The sequence below is a fragment of the Chamaea fasciata genome, unplaced genomic scaffold (assembly GCF_029207755.1).
Source record: "Chamaea fasciata isolate MVZ Bird 193981 ecotype frontalis unplaced genomic scaffold, bChaFas1.0.hap1 SCAF_1, whole genome shotgun sequence".
In the NCBI taxonomy this organism is placed as follows: Eukaryota; Metazoa; Chordata; class Aves; order Passeriformes; family Sylviidae; genus Chamaea; species Chamaea fasciata.
In genome coordinates, this window is record NW_027094086.1 from 39,596,554 (window position 1) to 39,617,997 (window position 21,444).

Consider the following 21,444-nt stretch of genomic DNA (forward strand, 5'->3'; position numbering starts at 1 on the left):
GTTGTCTCAGGGAGCTACTTCTTGCTTTCCAGACACCACAAGATGGGCACCAGCAAACCCTGCAGTCTCCTCCTCTTGTTCACCCAACTTCCCACAACTCACACACCTCCCAGGGCTGGGGTCAGGATTCCTTTACCCAGCTCCAGGGGCATGGCTATCTGAACCCTGCCAGACCAAAGGAAACTCAGCCAGAAAATTTTTCTAAGGAAATGAACCAGCCCCATAGATGCCAAATGAACACTATGATCTCTTACATCCAGTTGCCAAGTCCTGCTCTCCACAGCAAAATCTGAAAGTCATGGCTAAGCCTGTGAAGTTCAGTGAATCAAAGGCATGCTCAGGGGCAGTGCTTACATACTCTCAGCCCAGGCTCAAAGGGCAATAGTTCATCTGAATCCTACTGGCCCATATACCTCTACAGAGGTCCTTACAGACTCTAAATTAAAACATGCACTTTCATTTTTTCCTTTCAATGGGATAGAAACACCCTGTGCATTACATCCTCCTTGTACCCCCAGAGTCTACTGCTAATAAGACAGGTCTCTCACAGCACCTGCCTGGGAGAAGAAGGCTCCATGGTGTGGTTTCCATGCCCAAATATGGGTAAAAAGCAGAACACACCAGAAGTATGGATAAGGAAACACATCTCTATCTATCTCTGAAGGCAGAATCCCAACAGTGATCATACTTTTAACATGAAATTAGCTACCAATTAATGCCTAGTTGCTGCACTCTGCTGTGGCAAGCAGATCCTCAGAGACTTCACAGGAGTTTTAACAGGTGGACAGTGTTATCAGGAAGTCCATGAACAGCCAAAGAAGAAAAAAAAAGAAAAATACATATTCTTCAAAAAGGATTTATTTGATTTTTTTTTTGGGGGGGGGGAATTTACACAAATTTCAAAAGAAAAAAAAATTACGGTTTTATTCAGAACTGATTGGCAGCTTAGCTGCTCCTGTAGCTCCCCTTTTTCACACTCTAGGAATAAAAACTCTTTTAGTAATTTTAGATTGCCTACTTCTAGAATTGTTCCATACCACATTAAAGACCTCATTCATTTCCCATTAGCACATTTTAGTTAAAATTAACACATAATAATTTTCAATGATCTGGCTTTCAGTGTGTTTGTAAACAAAAAATTAATCTCAGAGGAAAAGCTTTGAAATTGTTAAAAGTCATTCTGACGGAACTAATCACTAAAAACACACATTTTTACAATTTTTTTCATTTAATTCAAGAATATTTAGAGCACTGGGATTGTCAGTTGTACTGTCTCCTCAGGATGGCTTCCTTAAGAAAGCAGTTGACACCGCTGCCCCCAAAACCTTTGGCAATGGGACAAATCAAGGGAAATTGAAGACCTCAGGATTCAATTAATTTTAAGAGGAGACAGAAGACAACAAATACCACACGAAAACAGAATGATCACCAATTTCAGTAGCTTGAGAATCAGGCACAAGCAAACATTCTCCTCATTCCCTGATAGAGAAATGACAGACATATTACTGTCATTTTCACTTGTGGGAGATTCAGTGCAATAAGTAACTGTAGTTACAGGAGAGCTTTATCCAGGGGCAAAAGAAAAAAAAGAAGGAAAAATCTAAGAAGAAACATAATGAGAGGCACAGAACAAAGGGTAACAGGTCTTGACAACTGTTGGGATGGTGACCCCAGCATGCATGAACTTGTGGCGCTCACACAGTCAGCACAGTCTGTTCAGCTGCATCAAAGAAGGAGTTAGTCTCCAAATATAGGCAACTGGAAAACACTTCAGATCACCTTTCAGCCTAAATAGTTTGAGCTATTTGCTCAAGCCAGGGCCAGTGTTACACTGTGGAGTAAAAGTTCTGGACTATTAATTGTCCAATTAGAGATACTGTTTTCCAGAAAATTTCCACAGATCATATTAGTTCTGACACCATGCTTATGTACAGAGTTTCTCAGGGTTTGATGTGAAGACTTCTCTTTGGTGCTGATTATTAGCTGCAGATGTCTCCAAAGGCTCTCCCTAATCAGGAATATATGTTGGGAATTAGAATGGGGCCACTTTAATCAGTTATGAAGAGCTGATATGAAACACTCCATACTGCTGACCATAAAATTTCTAAGTTTGTGGAAAATTGCAAATAAATACTACAAAGTTACTGACAGACAAGCAATTTGATGGCTCGATTTCACTGAAAAAAAAAAGGCAAAAAAGTGTAACAGGCTAAACCATAAATAATGTCCTAACATGCCTCATCAGTTTAATATTCTGGTAGTTTTACACCGCTGCACATAAAACATGAAGAAAAGCTTCATATGATCAAAAGGGACTCATTTAGCTTTAAATATAGAGGACTAGGTGCTTTTGCAAGGAGGAAATCTTATGTTAAGAGACACTGTGCTTCATCAAAAAGCAAGCAGCTGAAGAGCTCTAAATCCCAGACTTTTCATCTGACAGTAGTGCTGTACAGCATTAGATCCCACCCTGCTCCACCCACAGCCCTCCCTGCTTTTTGTGTTCTCCAATACAGAGTTGTGACACCAGAGCTTGTAAAACTCTCTTCTCTGTCACTCAGCATGATCCACACTGTTTGACTTCTATATGTATGACTATCAACATGAATTTCTAAGTGCAATTTAAGCCACTGTACTTATTTTTCTATCTCTGCAGGGTGGGGACTAAATATTACACAAAACTCATCACACTCAGAAAGCCCTAAACTTAACTTGTGTTAAACAACTCTGAAGGTAGAACATAAAGGAGCATACAAGCATTCAAGATCTGAAACAAAGCATCCCTTTTTGTTCAAAATTCTGCTTCCCTTTCAAGTCATGTCATTGTTAATATAATCACACTTGTAACTTTTAGTTGGTTTTACAAGTGTAGAAAATTGTTACAATGAACCAAATACTCTGGAAAGTGAAAGGTACTTAGTTGTGGCATCCCAAGATCTTTGGTCAACTATCTAGCAGCCCTTGGACTCCTTGATGCCACTAGAAGAACTGAGCTATACTGGATACTGCACTAACAGAGCAAAAGACAGTTTTTGCCCAAAAGGATGAGAGAGATATAAAAAGTATCAGCATTAGAAGTTTGCAGTAACAACAAATTAAACTCCCTAATGAAGTAGTTGTGAAAAGTCCCGAGTGTTTCCAGAACAAGGATGACATGATTTCTTTCCATCCATCAGACAAGAAACACAAAAGGTATTTTCCACAGTCGCTTTAGTGCATTTGCACTACTGCATGACCCTCTTCAACACAGAATCTATCTTCCAAAATTTTCTGTGAAAGTTTTACTTCTGCATACACGACGCCTTCTGAACTCTGCACTTTTCAGGCAGCACTAAATGTATTTGCAGAGCATTCAGCCTCCATATGGATCTTTCCCAGAAACTGGCTAAAATTGAAGGAAAACTTTTCTTTTGAAAACTATGATGTCATCTCCTTTTCCAGCAAGTGCTTTTCGCAACCTACTTCAGCATATCCTTTCCATAATGCACAGTACGTCGCTTGCAGATGGTTTTGGGAACTGCTACTTAAAACTTTGATTTAGAAGATATTCCTTTAATACATCACATATATAGAAAATGGATATGCATAGCAAGGAGATGACTGTTGGCAACATATGTACACATAAATCTCAAAACACAGCATCAGGGCATTACTGGAAAGTAACTCCTCATTGCCAGTGAAGTTCCCTGCTGGCCGCCACGGTGTGCTGGCCACATGTGAGGAGACCAGGAGATGTGCATTACCGGGGTATGTCCCCTTTTCCCCACCGGTTCCCTTATTTTACCGAGCCTCCAGCGCAGGTTTCCCAAGAGGTTCTAGGCACCTGGCGCTGCGCGGGCTGGAGGCAGCCGGGCGCCTTCCGGGGCGGCCACCCGTGCAGCACAGGACGCTCCGGGACCTGGCGGGGTTCCCCTCGGCACCCCACAGGAACCCGGTCAGCCCCGCGGGAGCCCGGTCACACCGACGGCCCGGCGGGTCGGGCTGCCCCGAAAAGGGACCCCGAGGTGGGGCAACCGGCCGCTCGCCGGGCGCAGTCCCGCCCGCGGTCGGGCGCGCTCCCCCGTGGCCGGGCGCTCAAGCCCCGGCCTCCGCACCCCCCTCGCCCTGCTCCTCACCTCCAGACCTGCCCCAGCTGCAGGATGTGGACGAGCGACTGCAGGAGCCAGATGCAGAAAGCGCAGGACGCGGACCGGCCGCCGCCAGCGCGGGGACCGGCGGCGCCGGTGCCGGCGGCATTGCTGCTGCTATTGCTGCTGCTGTTGGTGGCATTGCCCTTGCTGGCGGTGGACGCCTGTCTCTGCGGCGTGCTGGGGCGAGCGGCGTCGATGTCCGCGGCCGCGGAGCCGCTGCTCACCAGCAGCTTGCTCTCGGCGGCGGGGCACTGCCCGGCGGCGGCGGCGGCGCTGTCCTCGGTGCTGAAGTCGTGCGCGAACCAGCGGAAGCTGAAGACCTGCACGGAGAGGGAGCCCAGCAGTACGAAGAATAGGGTGAGCCCGAACCACCAGCGCTGGCCCCGCAGGTAGTAGTCGACCGCCAGCCAGATGTCGGTGCCCACGTCCGCGAAGTACACGGCCAGGGCGGCCAGGATCCAGAGGCAGTCCCACAGCGAGTAGCGCCGCTGCTCCCTGCCCAGCCGCAGGCACAAGGAGGACGAGCCCCCGCCCGAGCCCCGGGAGCCTCCGCCACCGCCCCCTCCGCCGTCTCCTCCTCTGCCGCCGCTGCAGCAGCAGCAGCAGCACCGGGAGCCGCCGCCCGAGCCGTCCCCGCCGCCGCTGCAGCACCCGCCCCCGGGCGCCTCATCGTCGTCGCTGCCGCCGCCCGGCCCGGCGCCGGCGGGCAGCCCCGGGGCCAGCGCCTGCACGGAGCCCGAGTGCTCGGAGTTCTGCAGCGGCGTGAACGCAACCTCGCCGCCCTTCTTCATCTTCCGCCGCCCGTCCGACTTCGCGGCCATGATGCCTCCCTCAGCCCCGCTGGAGAGCGAGCGGGAGCAGCGAGCGCTCCTTTATCCCGCGCCTCCTCCTGCTCCTCCTCCTCCGCCTCCTGACTCCTGCCTCCCGCCCTCCGCCGCCGCGGACCCGCCGCTCCCCGCGTCCCCTGTCCCCGCTCCGCGCAGGGCTGCGCGCCCGCGGGCGGCTCCTCCGCGGCGGCCGCGTCCGCAGCGCCGCCTGTCTGCGGGGAGCCGCGCTCAGCCCGCCCGCCCCACCGCCGCCTCCGCGGGGGCCGGCGGTGCCGGGGCCGCCGCCGCCGCGCTCCGCTCGAGCCGGGAGCAGGCAGGGCTGCGCTGCCCGGAGCAGCGCATCCCGCACCCGCCTCCCCGCCCGCCTCCGCCCGCACCCGCCGCCGCCACCACCCAGCTGACTGACGCCGGGAAAGAGGATGACCTCATCCCTCTTCCCTCGCTGCCACCGCCCCCCGCCCGGCACCGGCACCGGCACTGGCGCAGGGGCGGGGAAGGGGGCGCTCGGCGGCCGGGAGGGGCGGGCGCGGCGCTGCCCCGAGGGTGCGGAGCACGGCCCCGCGGCGGCCGAGGGAGGCGGTGTCTCGGCTGCCCGGCCCGGGGAGGTGGGCACGGCGGCGGCGATGGAACGGGTCGGCCGGGAGAGGTGGGGTGTGGCCGGCGCCCCCCGGGGCCGGGGCCGCGGGAGCCGGAGGGGCGCGGCGCTGCCGCCGGCTCCGCTGCCGATCTCCGACGTCCTTCGAACAGTTTGGGTTGCGCCTGTCCCGCCGGCGCGGGGGTGGAGCGGCGGAACGCGGGTGGATGCGGACGGGGCGGCCAGGAGGGCGGGCGTGCCCCCGGGCTTCTCGCTGCGAGCGGGCACTCTCGGGCTGGGGGGAGCCGCGGCTGCTGCCGCCCCAGCGCGGTGACCGGGGGCAGCTGCGGGCGGCGATGCCCCGCCGTGCCGGCCGAGGCGCGGAGCCGCGGGACCGGCCCGCAGCGCGGAGCCGCCCCGAGCGCCCGGCCCGGCGAGTCCCGCGCGGGGCGGCGGCCGCGGTCCCGCCCGTCCCGTAGGAAGCGCTGCCGACTCTCCCCTAACTTTGTGAAACGCTCCTGTGAGATGCAGTTCTCGGATTGTGCCGTGACTCACGCTGCCTCAGAGGCGTTCGGGGGAAGGTGAGGAGACACCGTTTTATTCCGCCACCTGGAGAAATCATATTTTAGGCGTAAAATTCACCAGGCGAACTCACGACGCCTTTCACCGCTCCCCGCCCCTTTCTCGCAGCCCCGGCTGCTCACAGAGCGCGGTCGCTCGCTCCTCAGAGCTCGCCCGGGTGTTTCGGTAGCAGAGCTGCCTCCTCCGGCAGTTCCCAGCTCGGGGCGGGGGGAACAGCCGAGATCGGGAGCAGCCGTCCCGGGCGGAGCCGGCGCCACTCTCCGCCGTGGAACGCGGACTCCCTCGGGCGGCCCGCGGCAGCCGTCGCCCTCGGAGCCCGGCGGGGGACGCAAGTGAACGGTGGCTACCCGGTCACGGGAGGCCACTAGCATCCGGCATCCGAGATGGGAATCACACGGGAATCACAGGGCTCGGGCTGCTGACGGGGTGGGGGCGCATCTACCGCCCCCACCCTTGGCCCTTCTGCCCTCTCTGTCCTCCTGCATCTTCAACCATACGGGATGAGCAACTAATTGACCTCTTTACCTTTTTAATTTTTTTTTAAAAGCCTCTGGAATATTTTATGGGTATGCCCTCTCCATTCTTAAAATAGATCAGTGAGTTCGTCCAACCACGTTGCTGGAATATCTTAATAGAAATGGCAGTGAGACTGATAGGGTAGTGTTATGCTAAGCTCTGTGACTAAATATAGTCCCTTTAACTTAATTAATTAAACAGAAGAAGTCATATGGACAGCTGAGAAATCTGCCTTCTAACTCTTAAATGTACATGGTAAGTATAAAATTGCTTTTAGGAAATTAGCTTTTACTGATATATACCCCAGATTTCAAGAAAAGACTGCAACGTGCATTACGGTATTCAGAGTGCTGAGCACACAAAAATCAAACTTTGGAAGGCAAAAAGCATACATGAAACTAATTTGACTAGTTATTTTGCATGTTATCACACAAGAGTCTTTTAATTACATTGTCACATAATGGTTCTTAAATAATACACATTTGCTATGCAGTCTCTGTTACAATGGTATAACTGCACTTTATTTCTATTCCTTTTGGAACCCTGCATTTTATTCTCATTACAATCCACATGATCTTTCTTGCCTGAGACTTGTAATACAAATTGCTTCGTTCTCAAGATACTTTTAATAATTCAGTCAGCACCTATATATAATACAATATATTCACCTAAAGTCCCTTCCAACCCAAACCATTCTATGATTCATTCTATGATTCCAGGATTACCTCGTGAGCAGAGAAGGTGCTTGATGATAAAGCTAATTTAGCTGGAAGTTTGTGATTTATAACCAACAACTTTTCAGTGTTACTGTATTTTACAGAATGGTTTTAAAGATCATTCAGTTCCAATCCCCTTCTGTGGCCAGGGACACCTTCCACTTGATGAGGTTGTTCAAAGTCCCATCCAAACCGTCCTTGGGTTACTACCAGGGGCGGGCCCTCCCCAACTCTTCTGGGGAACAATCTGTTCTGGTGCCTCACCACCCTCACAGTAATCAGATTTTTTCCCTAACATTTAATCTAAACCTGCCCTCTGTCAGTTTTCAGTCATTACTGCTTGTCCTATCACTGCATGCCCTTGTAAAAAGTCCCTCTCCAGCTTTCTTGTAGGCCCATTTAGGTAGTGGAAGGTGGCATAAGGTTTCCCCAGAGCCTTGTTATAGTTATGTCTTCAGTAAAATGGTTTAGTGCACACTTTAACTTACTTTAATTGAGTCTGTTTGACATACACAGGTCTAAAAGATGCCACAAATTTATAATGGAGGTGTCTTCCTCCAAACTATAAATAGTGTGATACATGAGTGGCAGTAGGGGAACAACCGTGCTCCTAGGGCTGAAATCCTAACCTAAATTGCTTGGGCTGCAGGTGGGGTAAGAGAGTAACTCAAAGATGTCAGATTTAAGAAGGAGAGAATAAAAAGGAGGAGATCAAGGTCCAACATACTAAAAGGGCAAAAGGTGGCTCTGAGCAATGCAGGAGATATTTAAGAACATAAATGGTATCAGTCTCACTGTATATTGTCTTCAGAAGTCATGGAATCCTGCTTAAGCCTACTCCACTGCTTGCCACTGGAAAAAGTAACTGCTGGGGCCAAGTGTCCCTACATCCTCCCCTTCCTGCTCCATATGTGTGACAAATTTTCTGGTATATTTGCCCTGAACCACTTCACTAAAGGATAGAATTTGTTATAACTAGGATCTGACCCATCTTCCAGGAAGATTTCAGTTCACCCCAGTGGGCTCAGACCTGTAAATCTGAAAGGTGTTCAGTTTGCAAGACAATTTGTTGGAGGTGGTGGGACAGCTTTACACTTTCTTTCCTATATATTTAAATCCTCTCCTCTCCTCTCCTCTCCTCTCCTCTCCTCTCCTCTCCTCTCCTCTCCTCTCCTCTCCTCTCCTCTCCTCTCCTCTCCTCTCCTCTCCTCTCCTCTCCTCTCCTCTCTCTCTCCTCTCCTCTCCTCTCCTCTCCTCTCCTCTCCTCTCCTCTCCTCTCCTCTCCTCTCTCCTCTCCTCTCCTCTCCTCTCCTCTCCTCTCCTCTCCTCTCCTCTCCTCTCCTCTCCTCTCCTCTCCTCTCCTCTCCTCTCTTTTTTTTTTTTTTGGTTGGTTAGGTTTGCTCTGTTTAGATTCAGCTACCGTTGAATTTGAGAGGGAAATAATATTCTTTTAACACTGATTTTCATATTAACAATAGCTGTCTGTTGCAAGAAAGGCAGTGCAATAGATGAACATTTAAACTTAAATTAAAGGATGTTTGATACTTGATAAGAGGAATGTCTTCTGGTTTGTTTTCTCACTTTAAAGATAACAAATGAAAAGGATTCCAAATAATAATAACAATAACAACAACAGAACCAAATTTCCTCTCTGTTAGACTGGCATAACTTCTGTGGAGCTGTATCAAGGCCAGAAGTGTTTGTATACACACAGTGCACAAACCAGCATGCATTTAGCAAGCCAATGTTGTTACTACCCTCAGAAATTATTAATTACAAAATATAATTGAAGGACAAAAATGAGATTGCAGACATAAATACATATTTAATAAACCAAGTACAGACAACCAAGTACATTCATTTCTCATGTAGAGCTAGTTTTACTCTGAAGGAGATTTTATTCATGGCTTCCTTTTTCTCCTCCTTTCTTTAAAGAAAATATTTTTATGTGTATTACTGCTTTTGCTTGGTTCTGAGTTACAACTCTTTTCCCTTTTTTTGCCCCTTAGAATCTGGGTCTACTTTAGGAGTACTTTTTTTCTGTGTATATGTCCTTCTGTTTGTTTCACGGTAAACCATTATCAACTCAAACCTAAATGTCCAGAAAACAAGCTTCCAATCCTCTTATTTTTAGTCTAAAATATATTTTAGTTCTTCACATCCTAACAATGATCTTTTTCCATCTCTTCTTTAGTTGTATTGTACAGACTGCCATTTCAAAATACACTCAAACTTTTGCTCATATATCTCTCATTTTGCCAGTAGAATATCATTATACTCTACAGGTCTAATCAATTTTTGCACATGTCCTTCAAAATGATTCCAAAATCTATTTTCTTTTGTTTGGCAGTACTTTTGGCAATTGCAGTTCAGTGCTTTAGTTTCTGCACTTTCTTCTAGTTTAGACCAACTGAAGCATTAGAATAAGCTCATTGTACCTGGATTTGACACCCTCTGGAAGCTTTCTGGCACAAAAGCCTGCCTTTCTTACTCTAGTCAGTCCTTTAGGGAGTAGTTCTGCCTCAAGGAATTGTGCATAATCCTGCTGTCCTGGCAGGGCTTGCAATGCTGAGCAGAGCTCCTGAGCAGCCCCCCTTAAAAAAAGGGGGAGTCCTAAGTCATTAAGGAGTTCCCTGGTGATCCTTCCTTCCTTCCTGCCTTCCTGCCTGCCTACCTACCTTCTTGCCTTCCTACCTTCCTTCCCTACCTTCTCTACCTTCCCTACCTTCTAATGTTATTTCTCTCCCAAAGGCATCCAGTGTCTTTTCCTGCACTGTGCTTCCCTCTGGATGGGTTTGACACAAAACTGCGTTCACCTGACAGAGAATCTGATGAACATTTTTTTTCTCATTCACTCACTCAGACATAGTCTCACTCCTATGTCTTCCATACAACTGGCTTTAACTATTTCTCCATGTTAAAACAGTGCCCTCAGGCAGAGATGCACATGAAATCAATTTCTTGGGGAGCATCAAGTAAGAACCATTCTCCAAGATGATCATAGGGTTTAGGTATTTTCAGTAGATCTACGTTTAAAATATACACACAGGTGTCAGTGAAAGTTGTAATATAGGCTGTATGTTTAACATTTATGCACTAAAATACTTGTCTTTTTGCCCAACTAGCTTCATTCAAACATGCACATGCCACTGTATGATCTGATACCTGAGATACGTCATTGCAAAGGGAGGATACATTTCCTTTCAATTAGGACAGTATTTCAGCTAATTAGCATAAGCACAAATCAGAAATACATTCATAAAGTTGTATGCTGTTCAGAAAATTAATATTAAAATACTATCTATTTTTAAAAGTATAAACAGCAATTAGTTTCTTTAGATTATTTTATTTATAAGTCTACATGTAGATTCATATAGAAACATTTTTCAAACTCTGTACTTTTAAAATTGCAAAAGGAGGATGAATCAAGTATCTCCATATGTTAGCCCACTTTTGCCATTACAAATAATACTCTGGAAGGTTCCCTGGCTTCTGAAAATACTTTGCTTTATAACACCCTGATATTGATATGTGTATTTGGTACACCTTAGACTCTTTTCTGTAGCATGCTAGGGTTCATGTGAAAATGCCAACACACTCACACCCACCACATGAAATCTCAAAGGCAGAAACCCAGTGTTGTGGGCTTCTTAGGTGTACACCTAAATTAAGGAAGACTATATATCAGAGCATTCGGAATGATTATTATATCCTTTTTGTTTAGGCAAACACATTTTAGGCACATACTTAAATTTCATGGTGAATTGTGGCTGTAGTTTGTTTCAATATATTTCCAGAATGTCTAAACATCAGAAACATAAAAAGATTCAACTGTACACTCCAGATAGATGGATAGATAGATTCCAGGTTTAAGCAGACAAAGGATAATCATGCTTTCCAGATAGCATACGCATTTTTAAATGAGCTATGAAAGAAAAAATTATTTCTTGGGATTTTTTTTTTAAGATTTAACTCAGGATTTCTTAAATTTACATTTATTATTTAGAAATGGATGTCAGTCACATTTATAGTTGCTCCATAGCTTGTATTTAAATATATGATCAAAGATAGACATAAATATATAAGAAATGATGGCAGAAGAGAGATCTAGGAAGACAGTAAGGAAGCAGGCTTGCAACCTTTTACAATGCTGTCAACTATTTTGCTGCTATTGTGCATGCAAAAATCAACCAACTACCATGCACATCACATTTTATGATAAATGGGAAAAGCATTTATAGAATGTCTAAGGAAATATTAAAAGGCCTTCTGACACTGTAAGATGTAATTAAGAATTTTCAAAAATTTGAAGAGAAAATTAAAAGTCCCATTTTCTTTCCTCTTCTTGATTCACTGTTTAAAATTAATTTAAGTCAAGCAAAATAAAAGAGTTTAGCCACAGCACAGGAAGTTATGCACTACTTTGCACTGCTAAGTATGGAGCATTTTATGAAATTTTCCAGTCTACTGCCTTTCTTCATGGAGAAGTGCAAAGGACCATTTCAGACTGATACATGAGCAGAGCTTGTTTATATTTGCAAAGACGTTTATAAATACTGACAATGAAGGACTAGATGGCATTCATCCAAGATGTCTAAAGGAACTCAGAGGAGCATTTGGTACATCCTTTTTTCTTATTCTCAAGCCATTTCCACAACTGACAAACTACAGGATGGATAGATGCAATACAACTGCTCAAATGTACTTTAAAGGAAGAAATCCTTTCTTATGTAGGATGAGTTTCAGAAAAACAGTACTTGGAGTTGCTGGGAGAGTATTAAATGGTCCAATGAGAAATTCGGAGCATGATTATATATTTTTCACACCTTTGACATTAGCAGCAAAAGAAACTGGGACACTTAAGGGCTTAAAAGGGCAGAAAAGTATCATCTAGATCAACCTAATAATAGACATATAACAGCACACCAGGAGAGGAGAATGAGGAAAAAAGAGCTAGCTGGACTCTAATGGACATTTTCAGACTCAGTTTTAAGAGGCTGTGATATGGTCTACAGGGTAAATATTTTAGCACCCAACTTCAGGCTTTGTCTGCAGTGCTTAGTATAATAAATAATCAAATGCTTAATAAGAATAGCAGCAAAATCTTCTAGCCTGCCTTCTCTCACAGGTCTTCAGTCAGGTTGCAACAGAGAGAGGCAGTAGAAGTCAAACCCTTCTCTCCACTACAGCCTTGCCTCCTCCAACTGATTGTCTCACTGCTCCTTCCAAGACTTCTTTGTGTGTCAAATTCCTGGATTACTTCTTGACCCAGGCAGTCTCTTTTCCATGCTACATCTTTGTTCCCCATGGAAGCATCAGTAGTGTCAATATCTGCCCAGGCTCTCCACAGGCAGGGCAGGGTGTTGGGAGGAAAAAAGCAGGGCAGCACCCTTGCTGTGTAGGAACAGCAGAGTGCACACGAGGAGGTACCTTTGTAATGTCCCTGTCTTTGGCCAGCTATTTTTCCAAAAATCATCCCACTGGCAAGGGACAGAGCTTAAGTGACTTCTGTGCCAAACACAGCACACATCAGTGTGTACCGCGTGGAAGAAGCACGTTTGGGATTTGGCACTAGTCACAGGCTAAATATGTTAACTGGCATGTCTTCCAAGCAAGACCTGAGCAGGGGGTTAGATGGTATTTCACATTTTCTTATCAAAGTGTAATCCCCTGCTATTGTGTGCTGCAAGCACCCATGATGCTCTTGAAATGAAGCTCTCTGCAGTGCTGGTCCCATTTTTGAAAGGGTTAGAGAGTTGTATACACAGCTCTGGATCCAGGGAAGAAAATCCAAAACCTGATTTGGACACTGTATAGATAGAGAAAATAATTTTTGAGTATGGAAGGCAGCTGCAGAAGAAGGGTATCCAGTGTTAGTAAAGAAAAACAGATTAGGAAGGCATTATTTACACTAGATAAATCTGAAATGGCATCAAAGCGAGCTAGTATTACAAACTATTAATGAAACACATTATAATAAAACAAATCACATAATAGATCACAATGAAGTGATTCAGTGTAATGAATACTGATACCAAGTAAGTGAACTGTGGGCTCTGGGGATACAATTTCAAATCCATTCCAGTGAGTGTAGTAGAAGTGTGAGCAGAAAAAAAAAAAAAACAAAAAAAAACAAAAAAAACAAACAAACAAACAAAAAAAAAACAATAAGAATTTGAATGTTCCACTGCTCACACTGACCACGTCCGCACCTTACAATATTTGTCCTTTTGATGACATAGGTAGACAAAAATTATATTAAAAAGTTCTAATAGCTACCAAGGCCAAATATAGCCATTTATTATTTTTTCTTGTGTCAAAGTAACAACTGAGATCTCATCAACCATGCCGATGTCAGCCAACTGTCCTAATTTCACAGAATAGTGTGAGTAAATAAACATTAAACATATTAAGAAGACAGCCAGACAATATTTTATCAACACAGATTACAAACTCATTTATTTCTTATAATTATAGAAAGCCCATTGCTGCTACAGAACATGGTAGTGTCTTGAGAGTGAAACAAGTCTAAAATTCAGATCTTCAGAAAGATTTTAGATTTTGGAGGTACAAAAGGTGAAGCCTTTGATTAAGAAAGGGATGCCTTATATACCTTATATAAAGCATTTTGATTTTGTTCACACACATGAAATTCAGGTGGTGTGCAACTCCTGATTTCATTTCAGACTTGTCTGTATCCTAAGTCCTTCCTGAGTCAATTCTGGCAATATCAAAGCCTATCAAATCAAGCATTAATTTGTGCATTTATAGCTAAATACATTTTTTTGTTCTTGTTTTTAGTGTGCATTTGCAAAAATAATTTGGCCTTCCTTTTGTTTTTCCTTGACATAAAGACATTCACACATGTAGCACTGGAAAGCTGGTTTGATAGCTAAGGAGAGGCACTGCAAAAATCATCAAGCTGAGCAGGGAGCTGCCTAAGCCTGCCTAAGCTATTGCAGTGTTACTGATAACAGGCTCTCTTAAGAGAGACCCTTTGGATCTAAAGGTTCTCAGCTGAGGTTCTGGCTCAGCTACAAGATTTTACAATCAAACGTCAGTGAGAGGCTTACCTATACAGGGTGAATTTCTGAATAACAAAATCTTTATTACTCTCTGTTATGGTCTTAAGAAAAGCAATATATAGCAAGACTGAAGGATTGTGTAGTTCGTTTGGAAAATGATTTTGAGGAAATCTGAATTTTAATAAATGTTGAAAATGAAAAAAAAATATCAAATTAATACCTACTGACAGATTTGAAACGAGCTAAATTTAGCTTACCCACAAATCATTAGTGAATAAAAATATTTGAGTATGTTGCTGCATATGTCTACCATAATGATTGCTCAGTTCGAGTCCACAGAGCCATGTTACAGATTTACGTTTCTGATATCTAAATTTCTGTCATGCAAAATCTTTGAGCATCTATAATAGGATCAGAATTCTCTGTTCGCATTAGACTTATTTAATTTACTGTGATGTTTCTAATACATTGTTTTGACTTTTCTTCACATTAATTGCAATTCCTTCAGAATTATAAAAGACAAGTAAATCAAATCAGCATGAATTTGGAGAAGCATCACATTTGGAAAGAATCAGAAATCAAGCTGTTGTGGATAAAGTTGCACTATGGTGAGGCCATCACTTTCATCTTCAGAAAGCCACCTTAAGGGAAAAACAAAAAAACCTGTCATAGACACAGCACATATAAAACTTAAGAAACAGACAGTTTGTGGGAGCCTAGTTCTGCACCTTTGATTTTCCAGGAAACTTTTTACATTGGTTTATAGAGAAGAAGAAACCAACCTGAAGAAAATAGTGACTTTAAAAATTTTTGGTTTAGTACTCACATACATGTAATTTTAAAGTGTAATTAACTTTATTAATATATTTCTGAAATATACATTAGTTTTATTTGTTGGTCTACAGGTAACTAGTAAATTGCTCTAAAGAATGACATCAAATCAGTATAATTAGAGTAGGGAAACATGTTTTGTGATAGCAAGTTATTGTCCTTGTAATTCATTCCAGGAACTCTCTCATATCTCTGTTGGTTCACAAAATGCTGAGTTGCAATCCGAGATATGTAAGAGTTTTACTGTTGATTATATGAGAAATAGGCCTGAGTCCCAAGTTTGGGTAGACTAATTCTAACTGGAACCATGGATACAATGGTATTAATTTCCAAAGAGAGTTAAAAATCTTCTGTACTTTGGAAGGTTTATAATAGATTACCTGATGTTATATCTACTAAGGGAGTAGTGCGGGAGGGATTCCCAGACGGTAAGTACAGCATCAAAGTAACTCACATCTGATGCTGCACCATTCAGCAGCTGGGATATATGGCTGAAGATCAGCAGGCTGAAACACATCTGATCTTGGCAGCTACAACTGCATGTGGAAGTCACAGAGCTTAGAAAAGGTGTGATGTGTAAGCTAGATAACAAGCATTTAAATGGGTTAGCAAAAGATTCTGTTTTCTCAGTGGTTAGTATCTTTTAGAGTTGTTATTTGTATTGGAGGAGTCTTTTTTATGGGAGAGAATGAGCCCATTCCCCATTCATTCCGTAGGCCATGAGGAGAGGAACTCCATGAGGAGCTCTGTATCTCAGCTGGAAGAGGGCCATCAACTTCAAGTATCCTCTATCTGAGGAGCCTCTGGGTCGCTGAATGCTCTAGAGTTTAACCTCCTAATGTCTCCTACTAAATTAGAGGGTAACCTCCTAAGCTCTTCCACTAAATAACTTCCAGTTTGAGTAGGTTGATACACTTCAAGGTGGGCACATAGCTCAGCCCCCACCAAGACCCCAGTTAAATGTCCTTGTCACTCCCCCACATCAATGATGTGATTCAAGTTCTTGTGCCGGTCTCTTTCAAATCTTTGCGCTTTTACTATAGGATTTTAAATAAAATTGAAAAATAAACAAATATCTGGGAAAAAGAAATGTTTGCTGCAGTCTATCTTCTTCAAGACTCTTCCTCTGATTGGTGTGGTCTGAGAACTCTTACAAGCGAAAGAGGTGAAGTGGTATCAACTGAAAATCCTGTCATAGATTGTGTTGCTCATCTGAATGATATTGTGATTTAAGAACTTTTCTTCACACCCACTAACTTAGATTTAGGTATCTAGAAGATCAGCGAGCATCTGAGCATGCCTTTGGAGGAAGTTGAAGCAAAGGAAGTTTAATGTTGTTGGAAGAAGTTTAATGTTGTTGAGGTCAGTAACACACTCTTGTGATTTAGACTGTAGAGACTAACTCAGTATCCAAGAACTTTAAAAGTTACTTTTTTTTTGGTACAGGGGCTGGGATTTGGCTTCCATTAATTGTCAAGTTTACAGATATTTTGGGAAAGGATAAAATTAGATCCTCTTGGCTACCATTTCTGTTTTCAGATTACCAGGTAACATTCCTCTTTCTAGATACAGGGAACTTGTAAATTTTCACACTTCTGTGTTCTCCATATGCATTAAAAAGCTAATTTCCCCTTGGGAGGACGAGAGTATGTTTGCATCAGTTATTTATTCTGAAATTCTTCAAGCTGTGAACTATATATTGTAGTGAACAGTCATTGCAAATATACCCTTCAATTTAATTTCCAATTTTTGAAACTGTATTGTTTCAGTTCGATGCAGACCGATGTGCTCTTTCTTTTTGTACATCAGAAGCCCTTTACCCAAGCAACCCAGTACCTAAATACATTTCTAAATTTAGATTGTTGTACTTCTACATTACATTATATAAAGTTTTTTTCTTATCTTCATCCTATTTGCTGAATGTATCTTGGGCCCATACAAAACAAACATTGAAACAGAAGGATTCTAATGTTTTAATGTTGCCTTTGCTCAATAAAATACACTACTTATTCCTCGAGTTTTGAATCTATGCTGCCATATTCCACTGTCCTCCTTTCTGATTCCCTTCCATGCCTGTTTGCTTATTCCTGATATGTTTGCCAGAGCTATTTATGCACTAATACTTTTATAGTGGTTCACCAGACACCTTTTACCTCTTGAAAAAATATATGAACACTTTCTTTTGGCAAAGGCATTAAATTATGTCTCTCCCTCCTCCAATCATCCAGTTTTAATTGCTTGGAAAAATCTAGTCTCTTCCTCTAACAATTCTTCTGGCAAGTTAGTTTCAAGTTGGCCAAAGGGTTCAAAAGTCGTTGGGGATAGACTGATAGGAACACAACATTGTAAAAAAAAAAAACCAAACCAACCATTACTGTCTTAGAAACAGCAAAAGAACAGACAGAAGCAACTGAGAGACTTGTGAAAAAGAAAACAGCATGTACAGAGTGATGATGGACTGATCTACTGACCTGTTACAGTTGAAGCAATGCATTGAATTCCTAGCTGCATCTGTGATTTCCACTTTTTCTAGAAACCAGCCACTTGCTGTAGAATGAAAAAAAAAAAGGAGCAAATTTAATATAACCAAAACACAAATACAGCATAAGAAAGGTTTCTAATTTCATTTCCCAACCCCCATGTGGTTCAGTACGTCCAAATATATTCAATATCAGTAATAAAACTGAAACACAGATGATTCAAATTACTACCAACTTCTCTCAGTTTTACAGGGAAGGTCTTTGATATTTATGACAGAAAATGTAGCGGATGATTTTTTGTTACAACTAAACTTATTTTTCCAGATTGGACAGAACAGACAGTAAGACAAATGAAACAGAGTGCATGGTAATATTGAATACATTCTTGAAAACTCATTTTGCCCTTTGAGTTACTTGGAAATTCCCTCCAAATGCACCCCTCGTGGGCATTCTACTACTCTTTTCTAATTAATATATTGATATGGATGTGAACCAAGTGGTGAAACTGAATGCTTCTCATGTTCCTAGTTTTCCAGCAGTCATGATTGAGAATAGCATTTTCATTTAGGTCAGTACTCACATTTGTTTCCCCTTTAAGAAGATATTAAATATTCTACTTTAATCTCCTATTTTGCAGTGTGAAGAAATACCTTAACTCTTGTGATACAGAATTTTATTTCATAGAATATTAAAATATTAATATTTTAAAACCAAAACTTTATTTTATGTATACAGTGTCTGTGCTGATATCTTTAGTTGTGTTTGCCAATGCAAATACTTAATAACAACATTTTAAAACTAATTAGGATCATACTGTTGGTAGCTGACAACCTTTTGGTATTCTTTACGTGTCCTAGAGATAAAGAGCTGTATCCTATCTAATTATTTTGGTTTTCAAATATTTGGACAAAGTACTATTAGGCTAAACCCAATAAAAATATTTTTATTTGTAAATGCTAAATTTTAATTGCACATGCTAAAAATGTAATATAAAAATATTTGCAAATTGTGTTAGTTTGGAGAAAATGTAAATGCATGGAGATGGTTCTTGTTTTACAATGACATTTTCAGAAAAATAGCTGGGTTAAGTAGGTCATGAAGGTGTCAAGGTATTCCCCATTCATTTCGCAAGGTTCATTTATTGATATTGTGAAGTACTTTTGAAACTCTTTTAATGAAATCTTGTGAATGGTTTAATATATCATAGACTCTACTTGGAATAGATGACCTTTCATGAAATCTCTAAATCAGAGTCATGATTATCAGCAATAAAATTTTACAGTCTCTCAAATGTACATGACACTTTACAAAAGAATAGAAAGGTAAGTTTGCTCTCTTGAAAAGATTAAAATCTGATGTTTCATCCTTTATTGACAAAACTCCAACAGACCTCACTGAAATCTCCAGGTATGGAGAAATCTAGAGATAGCTAGGCTATATTAGCAAACAGATGAAACATCTCAAAGAGGTGTAACATTTGAGGAAGCTTGTGGGGATAACAGCTGATGTGACAAAAGACACTTGGAGGTAATTTCAGAGAAATATTTGGAGGAAGGTTTTCATGTCTAAGATGAATCGACACACACCAGCTGTGCTAGGAAGGCACTATTAGCAGCTTTGTGATGTTGATCAGGACACAGAGAGGAAAAATAAAAATTTTGTTGACAGATCAGGACCCAGGAAATAAAAGTTCAATCTATTATTTCCCCTGCAGACTTCTGTGCAACTCTCAGTAATAAAAGTCTGCCTTTTGTTGAGTTCCCTTCCCAGATCAGATCTAAGATGAACTGTGTGCAGTTATCACAAATAAGATGAAAGCCAGCAGGACAATCTTGTTTATTATAGATAGTTCAAAAGTTTGGTGTTTTTTCTGTTTTCAACACCATGAAATATACAATATGACTGGGTAGTTGGGAAAATAAAATACCTGTTCAACATTTTCCAAATAGGAATTGCTATTTGCAGAGTTTTTCTTGTTTTGTCCTAGAAATGATAAACCTTTTGGCACTTTATTATGCCTCATGCACTTAGATTATTCAGATATTATTGAACCTAAACCTATTTATTTGGGTTAAGCAAACTTCACCTAACTAGAGTATCTTAATACAATCAGACCTTTTTGATTCAAGTTACACATTCCCTGCAAATTCAGTTCATGTATTTTTATATCTCTATATGTCGGTATATATCTTGATAGCTGCATATCCCTCGGGGTTTTTAGCAGTATTAAATATAAGCTCAAAAGATTATGTGCCCTAGTGTCCTGTTTTATTTTTATGTAAAATTCAGGGTTTGGAGGTTACTGTACACATACATTTTCCATCACCATGTGTGGTTATGTTCCATAGCCACATCCTAACTTAAGATCAGGGCAGGACCTGGTGCACACTGGTCTTCTCAGACTTTCACAGGACAAGATCTGTGGGTGTGAGAGAGAGAGCTACAGCATGCTCTGACTAGAGTCCCCAAACTTGCTCAAATCATGAAAAGTTTAGCCTGCAGTTTGAAAATTCAATCCTATCTTATTTAAGACATCTAATGAGGGTTTTTGGCTGAGCAATATTTGAAGGATAAAACTGTCTGAGGTTTATTTTAACTAGATCACTGTTAGAAAAAACTAATTATAGAGTCAAGGGAAATGTGACAGAGGGGGTGAAAACAAGAGCAGTAAAGCTGACCTCATTTGTACACAGATTTGTATTAGCTAGTTGTAGCAGTAGTGTGACTTCAAACACCTTTCCAAGTGTCAGGCAGATCTTTGAGCAGAAGATGCTTGCAAGGCTAATGAACAAAGAATACTTACCAAATCCTTTCCCATCGTGGCCAATTTCAATTGAATGTAGGCTGCCTAAATTTTTTGTCTTGATCTTGAATGTATCAACCTTTAATATTAAAATACAGGTATTAAAATATTTACCAATGTTTGGAAGCTTACATATTTGTGTAGGTCAGTTCTGAGACCACTAATGTAGTTTATTTTCCTTACTGATGATGTGAGGCATAGATCCCCTCCTATTAGGTCTCAATTTCAACACAAAAAATTCACTTTTCAAATTATAATATGACAATCCCTACCTCTTTCTTGACTTTCATCTACTGTGAAAACATTTTTGTTCTCATGAATCCTTAACTAGTATGGTCTTCTAAAATGTTTTTAGTATATGATACATAAATAAAAATACAGGAATGTAGGAGTTAAAGGCTTTTACTATGTTAACTGTTATTCCTCTCAAATATGATATACTTTTATTTAAAATATTACATCATTTCATATTGCAGATTTTTAAAAAGAAATTCTTTTTCCTAAGACCTTCAACATCACTGGCTACCCATTGACTTACCTGGATTGCTAACAGGATTTCTACATATCTGTTCTTCTTTTTTGTAGGGTAATGACACCTCCTATGTAGTACCAGGCAAAAGGAATTACTACTCAAGACACTTTTTTACTTGTCCCTTGTGCCTGTAGGTAACTAGACATTATCCTCCTCAGTACGGAAGACAATTCATGGGTGTAAATATCTTTATCTCATAGATAACCTGGCTGAAGAAACTCAGACTAATTCCAAGTAAAAAGATGATTAATATTGCTGGAGAAAATGAGGTAGATATCTTAAGGGATATATTTTCACTGGAGTTCTAGTTATTTAGTCATTACCTTTCAGTAACTTCACAAGAGAGTTACAGAGAATATATGTATTTCTTTTTTACTTAAGGGTAACTATCATTGTACTACCATTGAACAGGTGGTGATCGAAACGAG

At 42.2% G+C, this 21,444-nt stretch overlaps 2 protein-coding genes across 2 annotated transcripts in view; both read right to left on the reverse strand.

The window, feature by feature from the left end:
• The window catches only part of XKR4 (XK related 4), a 218,896-nt gene extending 213,945 nt beyond the window's left edge, over nucleotides 1–4,951 (reverse strand). Inside the window, exon 1 of the mRNA XM_066181244.1 lies at nucleotides 4,116–4,951. Coding sequence (XP_066037341.1) covers nucleotides 4,116–4,951 — 836 coding nt within the window. The remainder of the gene's footprint in view (nucleotides 1–4,115) is intronic.
• A 9,910-nt stretch (nucleotides 4,952–14,861) lies between these two features.
• The window catches only part of RP1 (RP1 axonemal microtubule associated), a 162,622-nt gene continuing 156,039 nt past the window's right edge, over nucleotides 14,862–21,444 (reverse strand). Inside the window, 3 exon segments of the mRNA XM_066181257.1 lie at nucleotides 14,862–15,011; nucleotides 17,673–17,748; nucleotides 20,485–20,563. Coding sequence (XP_066037354.1) covers nucleotides 14,942–15,011; nucleotides 17,673–17,748; nucleotides 20,485–20,563 — 225 coding nt within the window. The 3' untranslated portion in view covers nucleotides 14,862–14,941.